The sequence below is a fragment of the Talpa europaea genome, assembly GCF_964194135.1.
Source record: "Talpa europaea genome assembly, chromosome: 6".
NCBI classification, from domain to species: domain Eukaryota; kingdom Metazoa; phylum Chordata; class Mammalia; order Eulipotyphla; family Talpidae; genus Talpa; species Talpa europaea.
The window spans coordinates 99,136,524-99,154,387 of record NC_140072.1 but is presented as its reverse complement, the minus strand read 5'-3'; the positions used below and the strand labels follow the sequence as shown (position 1 = coordinate 99,154,387).

Genomic DNA, 17,864 nt, shown 5'->3' with positions numbered 1-17,864 from the left:
TCATCCTCAAAACACCATTGTGAGGTGGCTAAGAAAAGCATCTTTATGACTTTTACAAAGATGGAAATTGAGACTTGTAGAGATGAGGGGGCTAAGGATGATGAATATTTTTTGCCTGCCTGCCACTTCTAGTGCTTTTCCTGATAAAGTTTTAGCTCATTTAATCAGCATTCCATACCAGAGATAGCTAGTGTTAACCATCTCCATCTTATAGGTAAAATAAGGTTCATGACATTTTATGTTATCATTGCCACATAGCTAATAAGTAGTAGAAATGGCATTATAAGATGCACTCCAGGATCTATTCCCAGGACTTCCCCTCCCACACCCACCCCCTTTTTTTTTAAAAGATTTATTTATTTATACAGCACTGGGTACAGAACAGGGGACAGAACCAGAGCAGGGGACAGAACAGAGCCAGAGCAGGGGACAGAACAGGCAGAGGTACCGAAGTACACTGCTGAGGGGAGCAGCGGGCGGCAGGAGAGGTCTGCGCGCCATGTGGGACCCTCCTCCGGTGGCCGGGGAGCAGTTGGAGATTGAACCGGCCCTGCAGAGGCTGCGGGCAGCTTCACAACCCAGCGCTCAACCGCTGTGCCACCTGGGAGGCCCCATTCCCCTCCCCTTTAATGTATGCGTGCACCCCTGGTCTCTAAATCAGCCTAGCAGGTGCCACCTGCCTGGAGCGGTACTTTGTCTTCATTCTCCAGTTCCAGCCAAGAGAGGTAATACAGCAGGGGAGGTACAGGGAATTTAGGACACTTGGGTACATTTCTTTTCTGTTTCATTGTACTTTGACAGAGAAGATTTGCAGCTATGAGGAAGCTGACTTTCATGTTTCCAATTGTGATTTGTCCCATTTATACGTTTGTAGAGTTTATTTTATTTGTTGTTGTATCTATTTCCTACACTAGAATATAAGCTCAATTAGGGAAGTTTTATTCCACCATTGTATTTCCAGACCCTGGAATACTGTCTGTCATTTTGAGAAGTACAGTAAATATTTGTTGGATGAATGAATGGCTTTTTGTATTCAAATGTATATTTCTTTATATTGTTTTCAAGTCAAGATTTGAGTAGCAGCTCTAAATAATTATTCTGTTTATACATCCTTATATCTAACCTGTCTTTTGAAGGACTTTCTGAGATTTTGGATTTTTATGCAAAGACTTACTCATTAATCTGAATGATACTTTAGGTTTTGTTTAAATACTGATGATAATCTTGGGATTTTCCTCTAGGTTCTGGCTTCAGCTATGATAAGCTTTTCTTAAAATTCGTATGTTACAGTACAGCTTTTATAATGCTTTGTGTCTTTGCAAAATTTTTATTTCACAAGTCATTACTGATAACAGTAAGGCCCCCACCCAATTGTTCTTTCCAGATTTAAAAATTATTATTTTAGAGAGAAGACTGGACTTACTGGAGCTACTTTTTGCTAAAATCAAATCATTCAACATTTGCTTTAAAGTTAACTATTTACCACTCACTGAAATAAATTTTCTCCTATTACTATTTCTATTAATAGTTTCTCCTTAATCTCATGATTACTACTTTCTTTCTTAATTTAAGAAAAGATAGCTAGCTAATTTTCATTTTACGTATGTATAAGCAGACTCAGCAAGACATGGGGAATGATTTATTTCTCCTAGGTAGTATGCATTTATTTAATCTAGAACATTGTTTTCAAACTTTGGGTTGTGACCCATTAGTAATTTGTATAACCTAGTTGATAAATTGCAATGAGCATTATTTAAAAAGTGAAACATGAAAGTCAAAATGCCTTGCACCTCATGAAAAAGGGGAACTATTGTTACCTATGTGTGTTTCTTCCCATGGAACATGCCCCCAAAAGGTGTGGAAGTCACTAAATGGAGATGGTAAGATGTGCAAATCATAAATTAGGAATTTGTTGTTGTAGATTAACAAAATTTAATCTCTACATTTGCATTTGGTTATTTTAGATACAATTGGTCACAGTTCATAAATATATGTGCATACGTGTGTGTGAGATGAGAACCAAGATTTTTTTCCCTGCAGGTGGAGTATAATGACTTATGAACTCAAATTGCCACCAAAGGCTTCTCTACTTCCAGAACCTCCAGAAGCATCTGAAGAATTTTATGTAAGACTTTAACCCTTTACCTACTTATTATTTGAAAATGGGGTGCATGTTTTGAAAAACTGAGAAAATGTCCTCTTAAAATGGTAGATATGGAGGCTTACCTTTGTTATTATTTGGGTTATGGTCTCATTGACTACTTCCAGCACTCTCCCCCAGGAAAAAAGAGGCCTTATGATTGAGGATAAAGTCCTTCTGTGACTAGCCACAGTGGGATGTGAGTGCAGCTGTGTCATTCACCATTGTGGGCTTCTGATCCTTCATCTGTCAACTGAGGCTACACTGTTGTGAGGATTAAATGAGGTCTTGAAGGGGCGTAAAGCAACAAGCATTCCATTCCCTTCTCCACTCCTCATGGTTTTCCCTGAACCAACCAACCTGCCAGCTTCCTCTTGCTAATGGGACTCCAAGAAAGCCAGGGAGCAGTTTCCTGTTAACATTTATGCATCTGCTTTGGTCACAATCACCTGTCTGAATATTAGGTATTAGCCCTACCCCTTTAAACAGTCCCAAACACATTTATGCTCATGGCCAGAATATTCTACCATCGCTGTGTTCCTGTTGGCCTGCTCTGTTGTGGGTACATCCAAACAGGTCTCTAGGTTAAGCCAAGTTGATCAAGATAAAACAAAGGAAAAAAAGATTGTTTCATTCCATCCCTGCTACAGACCGTTAATAGCTAATTTTTAGATGTCTGTCTTTAAAGAGTCAGCATTCTGATTAGACCTGAAAGCACTGAAGATTTAAAACAGAGCCTAATTTTCAAAGGATTATTTTCTGACTCATTAATACCATTTGATCTATGATAGCTTATTTTTGCCTCTAGGAAAATTCATCTGTTTATTTTACAGTTGAAACCTTTGTTATGTCATTAAGAAAGTTAAGATCTTGTCAAAATTAAGAAAAGGAATGATAACTAAAAACAGGGGCTGTTCCTTAAAGAAGCTAATTGTGTTTTTAAAAATATTCTCTGATATAAAAGTGGCAAAAACTGCTTGTAAAAAATTGGAAAAACAAAATCATATGAAAAAGAAATAAAAATCTTATAATTCTGCCACCCAGAAATAATCGCTATTGAAAATTAGTTTATTTATTTTAAGCAACATCTTTTATTTATCATTTTATTCAACTATAAACATAATCAATGTCTTTGTAGGAGCCAATCTCTTTTCTAATAGTATTTTTGTAAGTGCTATTAATTTTTCTACTTATTTCAGAGATGTATATTTCCCAGTACATAAACAAAGATAATTCATTTTTACCACCTATAGAGTCACTAAATATGAGGTTCAATTGTAACTACATGAAAGAAACCCCCTTTTTTGATGCAGTGCTTTGAATAAAATGTTCTTCCTTGGGTTTCTTCTTAAAACATCTCATATTGAAAGGATAACATGGCCTTAGTCACAGGATAAACCGACAGACAAGGGATGATCTGCAATGTTACTGGTATTTACAGAGCATAGTTTACAAGAAGAGAGGGCTCTCAGCCTCTTGAGTGGTTTCTATAGAGGAGATTGTGCCTAAACTGGGTTTTTAGCTTAAAAAAAGAGAAGTAAGAATTAACCAGTTGTTGGAAATCAACAATGAGCAAACAGGAATATAGAAAAAAAGAAAAAGAGGTATAGGACTCCTTTAGCATTTTGATTGTTTTATTATTTGAAAGAAATATTTATTTACATGCTTAAATGATGATTCAGCATTTTTGGAAACCTTTTATAATATTCATAGAGAAAAGTGCATGTATCATATACACATCGCCTGGTAAGCTTCCACAAAATAAGCAAATCCTGAAATCAACACCCAGATGACAAGGTGGCATTACCAGCAGCCCAGGAGCCAGTCTCATGTCCTTTTTCATTCATTTCCCCCTCACCTCTACCCCAGTAACCACTGTGCTATCTTTGAACTACATAGATTAGTTTGTCTGTTTTTGCGCTTTATAGAATAGACTCACTCCTTATGTTCTCCTTTGTTTCTGAATTACTTATCATTGTTTCTGAGATTCATCTATGTGGAGGCATAGTTGTAAATCATGCATTCCTATTGCCATGTCATATTCCATTGCATGGATACAGTAAAATTTGTTATCCATTCAACTATTGAACAAATGCGGCTATGAACATTCTAATACATGCCTTTTGGTGAATGCACACTTAAATTTCTTTTGGGTATTTATGTAGAAGTTGAACTGTTGGTTCCTATAGTATTATGCATATGTTCAGCTTTAATGGATACACCCCCACTGGTTTTCTAGTGTGGTGGTAGGGGCGTGCTTTCCCAACCCCAGTGTATGGGGGTTCTGTTGCCCCATACCCCTGCCGATACTTTGCATTGTCCAGTTGTTTTTGCTTTCATTTTAGCTATTCTGGCAGCAGTGTGGCATAGCCTTGGCTTTACTTTGCATTTGCCTGATAGTTGATGAGGTTGAGTACCTTCTCTTCTGTTCATCAACCATTGGTGTATCTTCCTCTTTAAATTTCTAGTCGCCCCTTTTTTTATTAAGTTGGCTAGTTTCCTTTGTACTAGCTTGTAGGATTTCTTTATATATTCAGCTATTTGAAATTTTTAATATTTTTAAAATGGTTCTTACAGATTTTTCTCTAAGAATATAAACTACAGAATTCCAGAAGCTCTAGGCCTTTTATAAAGAGGAATATTAATCTATTTTTTCTAATGACTCTTTTATATATTTTATTATAACCATTTCCCTGTTTCACGTGTGTCATAAATGGTCCAATTTTTGAAGGCGTAATGAGCTGATTTGTGTAAATGCCAGCAACAATAATACAGCGTAGGTTTTTTTCTTTTTTCAGATGACAATTTATGAAGACTCAGTTGCAGCTCATCTTACCAAAATCCTCAATTCTGATGAACATGCAGTGGTCATATCATCTGCCAAGTGAGTTATGGAATTGAAGTCATAAAACAGTAATATGATGAAAATGCAAAAACAGTCCTATTTATGTCACTTCTTTGTGAATTTTTTTCAAAAACATCTGGGTGACTTACAAAAGTGGTCACTTAATTTGAGTTTGTCTATTAAAAATCAAATAAGCATCTTATTTTTAGTGGAGAATGCTAAGAGGTTATATTTTGGGGGCTTAATGTGAAACACTTGTCAAAAAGGTACAATAAGTATTTAGAGTTTAATTTATGTAAGGGCCATTTAAAGAAGTATTTATGATTAATTATAATATGGAAGACACATTTCACTGTATGCCATTTCTATAAAAACTACTATTTAGGAAATATTTACATCAGGAAAAGGAAAATAATAGGATTTTTCAAAATGGCAATTCTCGGCATGTTTAAATTGCATAGTTATATTATAATTCAGAGTTACCAGATTTTAGTTAAGGTGATTTCATAGATAGAACCAAAGTGACTTGATTGTATTATCTCAAATGTTACCTGACTGGAACACAGAATTTAGTTTTTACTGATGTCAGGGGAACTGAAAGCCAACTATAGGAAGCGGTGAAACCAACTGAAATTTTCAAGCAGAAAAATACTTTAGGATTCTAACTTAGCATGGAAATATTACTAGTATGAAGAATGGAGAAAAATAAGGGAAAAGAAGGAATGAAGGCAGGTGGGAAAGTAGTGGAGGAAAAATTATGCCAACATTAGTGTATGATTAATTTGCAAAGACGTCAAAGACAGACAAGATAAGCATTATAAACAAATTTTATTGTGACAAAAGTATATGTGTAGTAGTGATTGCTTTGGGCGCCATAAGCCCAGGAATGGGAAATAGGACTGAGTAATAGGGAAAGTGTTAACAGCTAGGGGGAAGAAAAGCCCACTGGTTACCAGACAGAAGTGGCTACGGATTCTTTGTCTGATGGGTGGTGCTGCTGGTGTCTTTTTTTTTTTTTTTCATTAATTGTATTGTTTATGAAGAATGTACATTCTCCAGTTACCAAAAAACAACAAACAAAAATTATAAGGATTTGCCTCCTAAATAAATGTGAAGGTTCAGAGAGTGTGGGCATGTTCTATATCTATTAGATGGCTCAGCTTCATAACATTTAAGTATCTAGAAACTTACCTACTATATCACTCACATATCAGACAAAATTGTGCATATAATGAAAAAAATAACTACTGGTTTCCCTTTCGTCAAACCCATCAATATCAATATGAAAAGACATATTCTGTTAAAATAGTCTGATTTTGTTTTCAAAATCACTATAAGCTCTTGCTACCAAAAAAACCCCACAAAGTGCTTTATTGGTGGTTGTTTTTAACTCAATACCAGTCCCAAAGACTTGTAAGACAAATTTTGTGTTTCTTTTTTTCTTTTGGTCTATTTGCATTGCAGAGAAACCCAATGTAATTAAAAAAAAAAAAAGCAAACCATGTATTGCCAACACTTACATGACCTAAACTAAATTAGTCTTGCATGTTATTGCATGGGTTATGTTTTTGATTTTTAAGTTTAGTAGTTGGCTTTACTAATTTTTTTAAAAAACACCTTTAAATTTTAACTCTTTATTGAAAATGTATTTGATTGATTCCCTAGTAACTTACTATAACTGGTATAGTCTATCAGTTACCTTAATGAAAAAAATGGATGGTTTTATTGATAATATAACTCAATTCAAGTAGCAGGTTGTTTTCCAACATAATAGCCTCTTTGCACTTCAAGACAATGTATTGTCAAGATATCCAAGTGATAAATAGTGGAGCCACAATGACAACATAAGTAACAAACTTACCCTTGTTTGTTCAATGCTACAACTTTCTGTTACGAAAATATGTAGGCACAGGAGATAATGCCCTTCTTAAAAAATGGCATCTAAACATTATCTTCTCAAGATATATTTCAAATATTTGGAAAGGATTTTTATAAAACAAAAATTTCTTTAACTTAATTTATGTAGCACAAGGATCATGTATCCATTTATCACAGAATGTCTTGAACTTTCTAGAACGTGTTAGTCAGCAAGTGGAAGTATGGGTTTATACAGAAATTATTCCAATATTTTGACAGTCTGCCTAATCATGCTTATTCTTTTAAAGATTGTATAAATCAAAACTAATCAATATACTGAGATTACTGAATTTCACAATTTCTTTTCCTCAAAGGATACTATGTGAAACTGTAAAAGACTTCGTTGCCAAAGTAGAGAAGGCACATGAAAAAACATTGGAAAATGCTGTTGTAGCTGATGCTGTGGCCAGTAAAGTAAGAGGGACCTGTTTTGACAATGTTAACACTGAATTATATTTTACATTTAAATTGCTTAAGTGCTTTTCCTAGCTAAAACATTTTAAATAAAGGGAAAATTACTTTTGCATCAGATATGAGGGTTTAAAAACATGCTCTATTTTATGATTACCTTTTAATATATAGAAATTTTGCACTGCTGAAGATCATCTGACAAGTCAAATTTTAGAACTCAGCTCCCTTTCCCCACTGACACCTTGGGGGAGAAATGCACAATAGTAGGTGACAGGGAATGATTCAGGGTGCTGGTATCCTAGTGGGGCGAGGGTTGGCTTTCCTTCCAGGCAAATTTTGGCAATCAAGTCCCTTCTCAGCGTGGTTCCTCAGATTCCCTAATCATCTGGTCATTATGTCCCTGTTAGATTTCTGTCACTTGCATTGCCTTTTCCCTTATACTTTTCCCCCCTTCATGAACTTTCTAAAATAAGAACTATTTACCAAGGCTTAAAAGCTATTATCTTTGCTATCATGTATTCATGACAGAACTTTCTTATAACAGACTTGGCTGTCCTGGTCTTGCAAAAGAATGATCTCCCCCAGATTCATGCTGTAGATGGTAGTTTGGTTGAGTGAAAAGAACAGAAAATAGAAGTAAATGTGGACATTTTCCCTTTCTAGTATTATTCTACTCTGTGGAGTGCTTCAGAAGATAGAAACCCTCCCTAACCGCACTTTTTTCCTGTTAACTATTTCTGCTGTGACTTTTTCTTAGCATGTCATCAAAGACAAATAAGTAGAAGAGAGAATTGGAAATTGTATGTAGATAAAAGGTGTATTAGATTGTAGCATCAGTAACTTCAATCCTAAATGTTTTGAACCCCAGTAGTTCAAGAAAAACAAAGAATGAAGGTTGAATCTCCCTTTTTTCAGCATCTCCCTTCTTTTTCTTCTTTATCCTTATGCACTTTCCTTTCTGTCCTTTCTTTGAGCCAGTAATCCCATAGGCACTATTCACACCCTTGCAAACCAAAACTTTGAAGGCACGCTTGCAAAGACAGCCAGACCTGCTATTGACATGCAGGTGCCATAGCTGATTTTTTTAAGTAGTTTTGTATAACAAAATTCTGTATAGCAAATTCTGCATAATGTATATATATTTTTGCGCAGGTGTCACTTTATAGTAAATTGTTATTTTCATCTAAGGAAAAATAGCTATACACAGTATAGGTTTTTGCCCATGAGATGTAGTCTGAATGGTTCTGGAAGTATAGTTCAGTAAATTCATATAAAATATACTATTTTTTAATTATAAATTCTTCAGCCCACAAATGTTTAAAGTATAATTTATAAGATTTCCAATTAATAGTGAACATCAAAACAAGCATCTTCCTTTTAAATAAGAAATCATTCACTTATTTTCCCTTCACCAAGTGGAGATTTGTGACTGAATTTTTGTTTCTTAGTGTTCAGTCCTTAACGAGAAACTGGAACAACTGCTCCAGGCCTTGCACACAGACTTTCAAAAAGCTCCTTCAGATTTCTCTGGGGTCAGCCCTGTCATCGTAGAAGAAGATCCTGTAGAATCTTCGAGTGAAGATTCCTTGTGTGAAAGCAAGGAACAACTTGTGGATGACACGACAAGACCCTCCTCTCAGAAGGCTGTCAAACCAAAGGAAATAATGCTGCGGGCAAACAGTTTAAAGAAAGCTGTGAGGCAAGTCATTGAAGAAGCCGCAAAAGGTACATATTAACAAAATTAGCTCCTGAGGAAGTTAGCAGCATTTCTATTGCAAGAGCAATGGTCTTGTGGGCGGATATTGGTCAGACTGGACACACTCAAGAATTATTTTAAGACAAGATAGAAAGAAAGGACGTCATTAAAGTGAAATTTGTATTCATCCAGCTTATGCTTAGCATATTGACACATAAAATAAACCCCAAAGTACACTGGAAACACTGAACTTAAACTGAATGTTAGTTTATATAATATTTTAACTTTTTGAATATTTTTACTTAATTGGAATCTTAAATTTTTAAAGAAATCAAACCTATAAACTACTTGAAAATATTTTCTTAACATATTTTCTTAAATTTTTACTTTGTTCTTGAAGAGGTTATGAAAGTTCTGCATGTATTTTAATTTTTTGTATTAACATAATGTTTATATACTCCTCAGTATTTTAGTAGCTTATTGAAAGTTAATTTTTATATAAATAATATTCAAAAGCCACTTTACAGATTGTAACTTGTAATTAGACTTGTAGTTTCTTCTTCTAAATATTCTTAAATAGTTTTTCTTCTGAAAAAATGTAATTTTGACAGTTCTATTTAGTTTTATAATCTCTAGTATTTATAGACATCATCCCCAAGTTCATTCCCAATAAGTATTTATTTGTGAATATGGAATTTCTTTTGGCATCTGTTTCCATTTTCCTTCCTATGTGTACATTAAAATTTTTGAATTTTATTTTTACTTGTCTAAACATATTTATCTTCTACTTAAAGCAATGGATGACCATACAGTTCACCCCTGTGAGCCAGTTAATCAGTCATTTGATTATGATAGTACAGAAACAGATGAATCTAAAGAAGATTCTAAAGATGATGATGCAAAAGAAACATTAGCTGGTAAGATAACTATTATAAAATTGTTTTAGAATTAAATAAAATGTTAATTAACTGTTAGTTTTCAGAAAACTTATTAGTTTGAAGTAAACTATTTGTATTTGTATTTTTTAACAAGGCCTTTCAGAAGCTAAAATAATAAAGATAACATTAGACTATTGTTAGATACTCTTATATGCCTCTTTTATTATATAATCTAGAGATTATAGCAATAAACTAGGGGTTAAGGGACTGAGTATGGCTAGATGCCCTTTTCTGAAAAGGAAACACCCGCTAAATCAGCCGATTTTATGCTATATTAGCCCACAGATTCCTTTGAGAATTGTATGAAAGCTGCAGACCCCACTTGCATAAAATTTGGCATTTAAATGATTCAGCAGTCCCTCAAGTTCAGCTGATTATCCTAGGCTGTTGCTAATCCTTATGGCTAAAGCTTTAAAATTGTAGGATTACAACCCTCTCTACTAAAATTATTTTTGCTGGAAATTAACAGTACAGTTGCTTGAATAATACTGTTTCTCCACTTTTAAGGTTTGATTAAGAATGAATTTATACTTTTAACATTTCATATTATAAAAGGAAAAAATTAATTTACTAGAAAAAGACAAAGAGAAATTAAGATATTAATAAAGATGAGAAAGATAACATGAATATGAGTTTCATAGTCCTAATAAAATAAATCAACATTATTATATCAGAACTGTTCACAATCATTAAATTTTTGCCCTCTTTCATTTCATATAAAAATGGGCAGATTACTTTACTTTTCTAGAATTGATTACCTCTTCTGTAAAATGGGGATGTAATGTACCTACTTCATAATGTGCCTACTTATTATGAAAATTAAATAATAATAATAATAATGTTTCTTAATAGGGTTTGGTACACAGTACTATATAAGATATTTGCTGTTGTTATTATTATTGCTATTGCTGCTGATGCTGCTAATTACATTAACTTTGAAAGAATATTCCTTGATTGTATTTAAACTCTAAGACACCTTAAATCAAATGTAACAGACTTCATGTGTCTGGCACTTAACCACAACGCTGAGATATTATATGTACCTATTCCAACACACAACTCAATTGCATAACCTTATATCTTTCTAACTTTCTGTGCTCCTGTTGAGCATAATACGGTCTAGTGCAGGCATATTTATATCCCTCTGAATAAATGGCTATTGAGCCTTTGGTCCCCTCACTTTCAATCCATCCCACTCTTATGGTGACTCTAATTGCTAGAAAATTTTTCTTTATTTATTGAACTTTACATTTTTCTCCCTTAAATTTCTACCTATGGTTACATTACTACTAATAAAGGTTTATGTTATGTTCTTACAACTACTTTCATTTGGGTAATGCATTATGATTCATCTAAAGCAACTTCACATACATACTTCACTATATTGAGGATGACTTTGTCATGTACCACATTCTCTTTCCATACCTTGTGTCTTCTTTTCCAAAATTATCTCTCCTAAATTCCTCTACCAAGTTTTAACTGGATGATTTCAAACTTTGGTTTTTTCTGCTTATACTTGTTTGATAAATATCTTAAAATATGATATCCCCTTTGGAACAAAATCAGCCAGGTTTTTCTGTAATGCAGTAATACATTAATACCTACGCACCACTCATTTTGGACATTTTTGATGTTATAAAGACTACCTAAGATTTCTTCTTTGGCTTGAAGTATTATATATTAATATTATATTAAACCTGACTTCCTCTACTGTTTTTGTGCAAGTGTTTTTTAAACCATATTATAGAGATTATATTTATTGGTGTGCATTTTTATCTTTTCAATTTGGGTTTATCATTTCACCTAGTGAAAATATTTTGAAGCTTGATTCTGTCATCTCAAGTTTACTTCATCTAGAATTTGATAAGCAGGCCTTGTATAATTTCAGCCATTAGAAATGTTAACACAAGCTGGACTGACAGTGGGGTCTTTATCGTATTCTGTAATTTCTTCTAAGATAGTGCCTCTTTTATAGAGGATTGCTCTTTCAGTACTTATTACAAATGATTTTCCAACCAGCTATCAATCCACCTTCTTATACTCTCACGAACTGGAAAATTCCATTGTAATCTGCAAAGGAAATTAAAAAATACAGATCTAGTGCTATAGATACTGATATCAAAGTAGACAGATTATACAATACTCTCTCTAATGCTGCAGTATTTGATCCTAATTTTTAGCTAGTAATTCAGCTTAGTGTGGGAATCAGTAATAACAGAAGTGTGTCTATATCAAAAAATCATAATTTTTGAAGCACACTAATTGTATTACACTAAGTTATATAGTAATGTCTGAGATGTGCAAGATACAGAATATTAATATGATCAATGAGATGTTATGTTTAAGAACCATGAAACATTAATTTTGTTACCTCCAACAGAACATCAGTCTTAGTCATAAAAAACATCTGTTTTTTATCAGATGAATATCAAAAGCTTGTTTTGATTGGAAATTAACCACAGTACTCCTATCTGTCAAAAAGAAGAAAGACTGTTTTACTTCTTTAGTGCAACTGGTCTGTTTCTGAATAGACAAAAGAGAGTGTAAGATTAATATACTTCATTTGTAATCAGTCTTAAGAAGAGGAAAAATAATTAAATTGTAGAGTAATTTTAAACTGAATTTGAGGATTAGTGTTTTTTAAACACCTGCCAAATAGCTCCTTAATTAGTTAAAAATATTATTTGCTCTCCATTAAATTGTCCCAGTTTAGGTAGAGTTAATTTTTTTTTTTTTTGTTATTTACTTTGAGAGTAATTTTGTTTTGGAATAATTTTTAAAATGTGTGTGTTTTTCCATGAGTGTGATTGAACTGTTCTGGGCAAATCATTGTTTGGAATGAATAGTTAAAAGTGCAGAAAAAATATATGGGTTTCATTTGAAAAAAATACTATTTTCCTTTCCATTTATAGAAGAAAATAGTAACTCATGTTTTACATATTAGCTCTTGGAATCACATTAATTGAATTTGATCTCATCATCTATGAAAAAAGGATTGCTGTGGTTGTATGCATTGTAACATATCAATCAAAATTATCAACATTCAAAATTTTTTTATCATAACTATGGGTTGATTACATTCAAATTATGATTATTATTGACCTTTAGTTATGGTAAGCATCTCTTTTTTACCCATCTCTATTTGAAATGAATGATCAAGTCAGGAAGCTATGGCAAATTCCTTCCATATACTAAGTCTCAAGAAAAATGAAAACAAAGTGGTAAAAAATTTCATGTAATATTCAATGTAATATTTTTACATAAATTCAGTGTAATACTTTCAGTTCCATGGATCAATTCAAACATGCATTGAATTATTTTGCCTTAAATTTCTAGGGGCTAGCTTATTTTTATACATTTTTCATTACCTTTTTTTAATTTTGACTCTTTGCCAACAGTTAAAATGGCACCTCGGTCTCCAGATGGTCGGGCAAGCCGTTCCCAAACTGACTCTGCCCCTGGTCCCACTGTGGCAGCTTGTAAAGAAAACCTCCCTGTGCTCAATACCAGAATAATCTGCCCAGGTAGTACAGATTCTGAAAAAAATGGTATATTTTTAAGTTTTTATGTATAAATGTGTAAGTACTCATTTCCATGAACTATAGAAATTTTGATAAATGTTCCTTTAGGAGAATGTTCTTGATATACTTATCAACCAGAATCCAGATGCTTAGACTTTTGTGTGTATAAGAACTGCCTGGGAAGGAATAAAATACATGTATTTGGGCCCTGCCTGAGAAATGTTGGTTGAGTAGGTCTAGAATAGAGCCCAGGAACCTGCATGTGGTAAGGACCTAAGGTGAATCTTATCCCTATATTCTACCACTTATTTTTAAGTATCTCCACAGTTTTCCTTTCAGTTTTAAGCCACAGGTCTCTCTGTGGTTATTTTTACACTACTAATATTGCTTCACTTTGGAATGTCTGAGCATTCATTCCTGCCATGATAAGATGAATTTACCAGGTTGGTACTGGTGGAAACCAAAGAACTTGTGCTGCAGGGAGGGAGGGAAATATAGATGTCTCAGTTGTTTGACTTAAATACCAGTTTTTTGACTCAGAGAAAATTTTTTCCATGCATTCAAGTGTAGATTAGAGCTTAAGTTACACCTTGAAAACCATTTTCTCCTACAAGTTCTTTTTAAAGATTTATTACAATTCAAACTTATATTGTACAGTTTAGTATCCCTCTTTCAATGTTGGGTAGAGGAAACAGAGATAACAAGGGAATAGAAGTGTTGAAAAAACACTTAAAACAAGTAGCAGAATAGCAGAATACTTAAAATAGCAGAATACACATTCTTTTCAAGTGCTCGTGGAACATTTTCAACCATACATCATATGTTGGGACACATAAGAAGCCTCAATAAATTTAGGAAGAATGAAATTCTATCAGACATCTTTTCAGACCATAATGTTACAAAACTAGAATCAACCAAAAGAAGGAAAGGGAAAATTATAAATTTGTAGAGAATAAACAATGTACAGTGGAACAGCTACTAGATCAATGAGAAACTCAAAGGTGGAAAAAAAAGGTGAAATCAAAAATACCTGGAGATGAGTGAAATGAAGACATGTGATAAAGACCTATGTGATGCATCAGGAACAATACTAAGAGGGTACTTTATAGCAGTACAGGCCTATCCAGGAAACAAGAAGGACCACAAATAAGAAATCTAAACTCATAGATAATGGAACTAGAAAAAGAAGAAAAACCAAAACCAAAATTCAGTTGATGAAGGAAATAATGTTAGAGTAGAAACTAATAAAATAGAGATGAAAAGAGCAGTTCACAAGATCAACAAACCAAAAGCTAGTTCTTTGAAAAGATTAACAAACTAGATAAACCTTTAGCTAGACACAAAGAACAAGAAAGAGAAAACACAAATAAAAGAAGAAATACAAGAAAACAAGTTGCAGCAGATACTGCAGAAATACAAGGGATCATAAGGAAGTATTACAAAAAATTATATGGTAACAAATTGTACCAGCTACAGCAAATGACCAGCCCTAAGAATGTTAATGACATTCCAGGACTGAATAAGAAAGAAAGAGCAAATCTGAACAGACCCATTAAAAGTAAGGAAATTGAAACAGGAATCCAAAGCCTCCCCCAAAACAAAAGACAAGGCCCACCCAAACTCTTCTATACAGTTCAAAATGAGAGAAAACTTACAAATATGTTCTATGAAGCCAACATTACCATGATTCTGAAACCAGACAAGGGCTTCACCAAAAAGGAAAACTACAACCCAGTATCTCTCATGAACATAGATGCAAAATCCTCAGCAAATCTTGGCAAATCAAATGCAACATACATAAAGAGTATCATGTGTCATAACCAAGTGGAATTTATTCCTGGGATGCAAGGGATGGTGCAACATATACAAGTTAATAAACCTGATACTCCACATCAACAAAAGAAAAGACAAAAACCATATGATCATCTCATTAAATACAGAAAAAGCTTTTGAGAAGATTCAACTTTTTTTATGATGCTGAATCCTCGACAAAATGGGTATAGAAGGGATATGCCTAAGCATAATAAAGGCCATATTTGATAAACCTACAAATGACATTACACTCAATGGCAAAAACCTGAAAACTTTTCCTGTAAGCTCAAGAACAAGACAAGGATATCTCCACTCTCACCACTACTCTTCAATATAGTATTGGAAGCCCTATTAAGAGCAATTGCACAAGAAAATATATAAAGAGGCCTCCTCAGGGGCACAGTGGGTTGAGCACCGTGCTGTAAATCTGTCTGCAGCTTTTGCAGTGCGGGTTCAATTCCTGGCCAGCCAGGGAGAAACCCACATGGTGTGCAGACCTCTCCTGCCGCCCGCTGCTCCCCTTAGCAGTGTCTTTGGTCTGTCTGCCTGTTCTGCTCCCCACTCTGTCTCTGGTGAATTCTTTCACCCTCCTGCACCTCTGATCTGTACCCCAGTTCTTATATAAATAAATAAATCTTTTATATATATAAAAAGGTATTTAAATTGTAAAAGAAGTAAAACTGTCACTATTTGAAGATGACATAATGATATATGTAGAAAATCCCAAAGATGCTAATAAAAAGCTATTAGCAATAATAAATATAACAATGATCATGTACAAAATTAGTTAAAAATATGTTGCATTTCTACACATGGATAATCAACTAAGAGAAAGAGAATTCAGGAAAACAATCTCATTTACAACCACATCAAAAATAATTAAATACCTTGGTGCATGTGATGTTACTTCAATAAAAAAAGAAAGAAAATTAATTGGAACAAATTTAAAAACATAGGTATTGATGAAGTGGCATTGGTAAAGATAAGAAATAGAGCAATTGTATTTTTCAGGGAAGAAGTGTGGGTTGGGTGGATTATAAAATCATTAACTTTGAATACTGTGGTTAGTGGAAAGATGAAATAAATTTGAAGAGTTGCATAGTGACAGGTAAGATAAATACTTCATTTTTACTGTTCAGTGCTATGTTCTTGAACATTTATAAATCCCTGCATTTAATAACTTACCATTTGTTCTTGACACATTCCTGAGTTTTTACTTTAGGATAGCTATTTACACTTTAAAAATTGAATATTATTATTTATGCTTTGAGAGTATGAAAGTGCTAACTCCATGAAATTTTGGGTAATTCGATATTTAATCCAAGATCCTTACAGATTTAATACTTACTTTGCTATAACAAAGGAAGTAACATTCATTTGTTGAAGTCATAGATTCTCTGGGATGGAAATGACAAATTCACTAAGGGACTCTTAACAGGTCCTGATTTTCTTAATTTTTTAATAATATATAGGTCTTAAGAAGCATCAAAAATCTTGTATTTGCAATGTCGGTTCTTAATTTTGATTAATGAGAAAAGAAAGGGTACTGAAAACCATGCTTTGGGAGTAAGATGTTTATTAGACTTGAAAACAGGCTGATTTTTTCTGTTTTTTTTATTTACATGTGATACTGTATGTATTTGTTTTTCTGGCCAGGTTTAAGAGCAGGACTAGCTGCCTCAATTGCTGGGAGTTCTATTATCAACAAAATGTTACTAGCAAATATTGATCCTTTTGGTGCAACACCATTTATTGACCCAGATCCAGATTCAGTGTAAGAAAATGCTTTTGCAAATGTTTTGACTTTTCTTGTTTCTGTTTGTATTGATGGTAACATTTTAATAAATATGGTTTCACATACAAAAGGGATAATCAGGGCCTCCCTGGTGGCGCAGCAGTTGAGCGCTGGGTTGCGAAGCTGCCCGCAGCCTCTGCGGTGCCAGTTCGATCCCCGGGGCTGCTCCCGGCCACCGGAGGAGGGTCCACATGGCGCGCAGTCCTCTCCTGCTGCCCGCTGCTCCCCTCAGCAGTGTACTTCGGGCCTTCTGCCTAATCTGCTCCCTGCTCTGGCTCTAGTGAATTCTCTCACCCTCCCAGGCTTCTGACTGTACCCAGTGCTTGCATAAACAAACAAACAAACAAACAAACAAACAAATAAATAAATAAATCTTTAAAAAAAACAAACAAACAAAAAAACAAAAGGGATAATCAGAAAATTTTTAAAAGTTGATCACAATGAGCATTTGGTCCAGTTGAAGTGCAGTAGTTTTCCTGATCTGTCCCTCGTCAGCCTGTTTTTTTCAATATCAACCTTATGGGGAGGGAAGTGAGGTACATTTCTGCTCTCTTTCCCTGGAAATGTTATTCATTGGCACCTTCATACCTGTCTTTATGCTTTCCCCAAACTTAAACTCATTTCATTTCTATTTTGCCAAATTTGTCATCTTGATACATCCAGCTTCTGGATTTACTTGTTCCAGAAAACTTTTGACCTACTTTGATCTCTTCCCTTATAAAAAACTACATTTTTTGGCAGTTTCCTTTTACCTCCACATTTATTTTATTTTTTTCCTTGCAGAATAGA

At 33.9% G+C, this 17,864-nt stretch overlaps 1 protein-coding gene across 5 annotated transcripts in view; it reads left to right on the top strand.

The window, feature by feature from the left end:
- Positions 1–17,864, top strand: part of DGKH (diacylglycerol kinase eta) — a gene marked incomplete at both ends in the record, with an annotated part of 158,098 nt that overhangs the window by 100,212 nt on the left and 40,022 nt on the right. For all 5 annotated transcript variants that reach the window (XM_084235586.1, XM_084235589.1, XM_084235588.1 and 2 more), the window contains 7 exons: positions 2,041–2,125; positions 4,939–5,024; positions 7,217–7,316; positions 8,762–9,038; positions 9,804–9,926; positions 13,346–13,471; positions 16,937–17,054. In XM_084235586.1, coding sequence (XP_084091712.1) covers positions 2,041–2,125; positions 4,939–5,024; positions 7,217–7,316; positions 8,762–9,038; positions 9,804–9,926; positions 13,346–13,471; positions 16,937–17,054 — 915 coding nt within the window. The remainder of the gene's footprint in view (positions 1–2,040; positions 2,126–4,938; positions 5,025–7,216; positions 7,317–8,761; positions 9,039–9,803; positions 9,927–13,345; positions 13,472–16,936; positions 17,055–17,864) is intronic.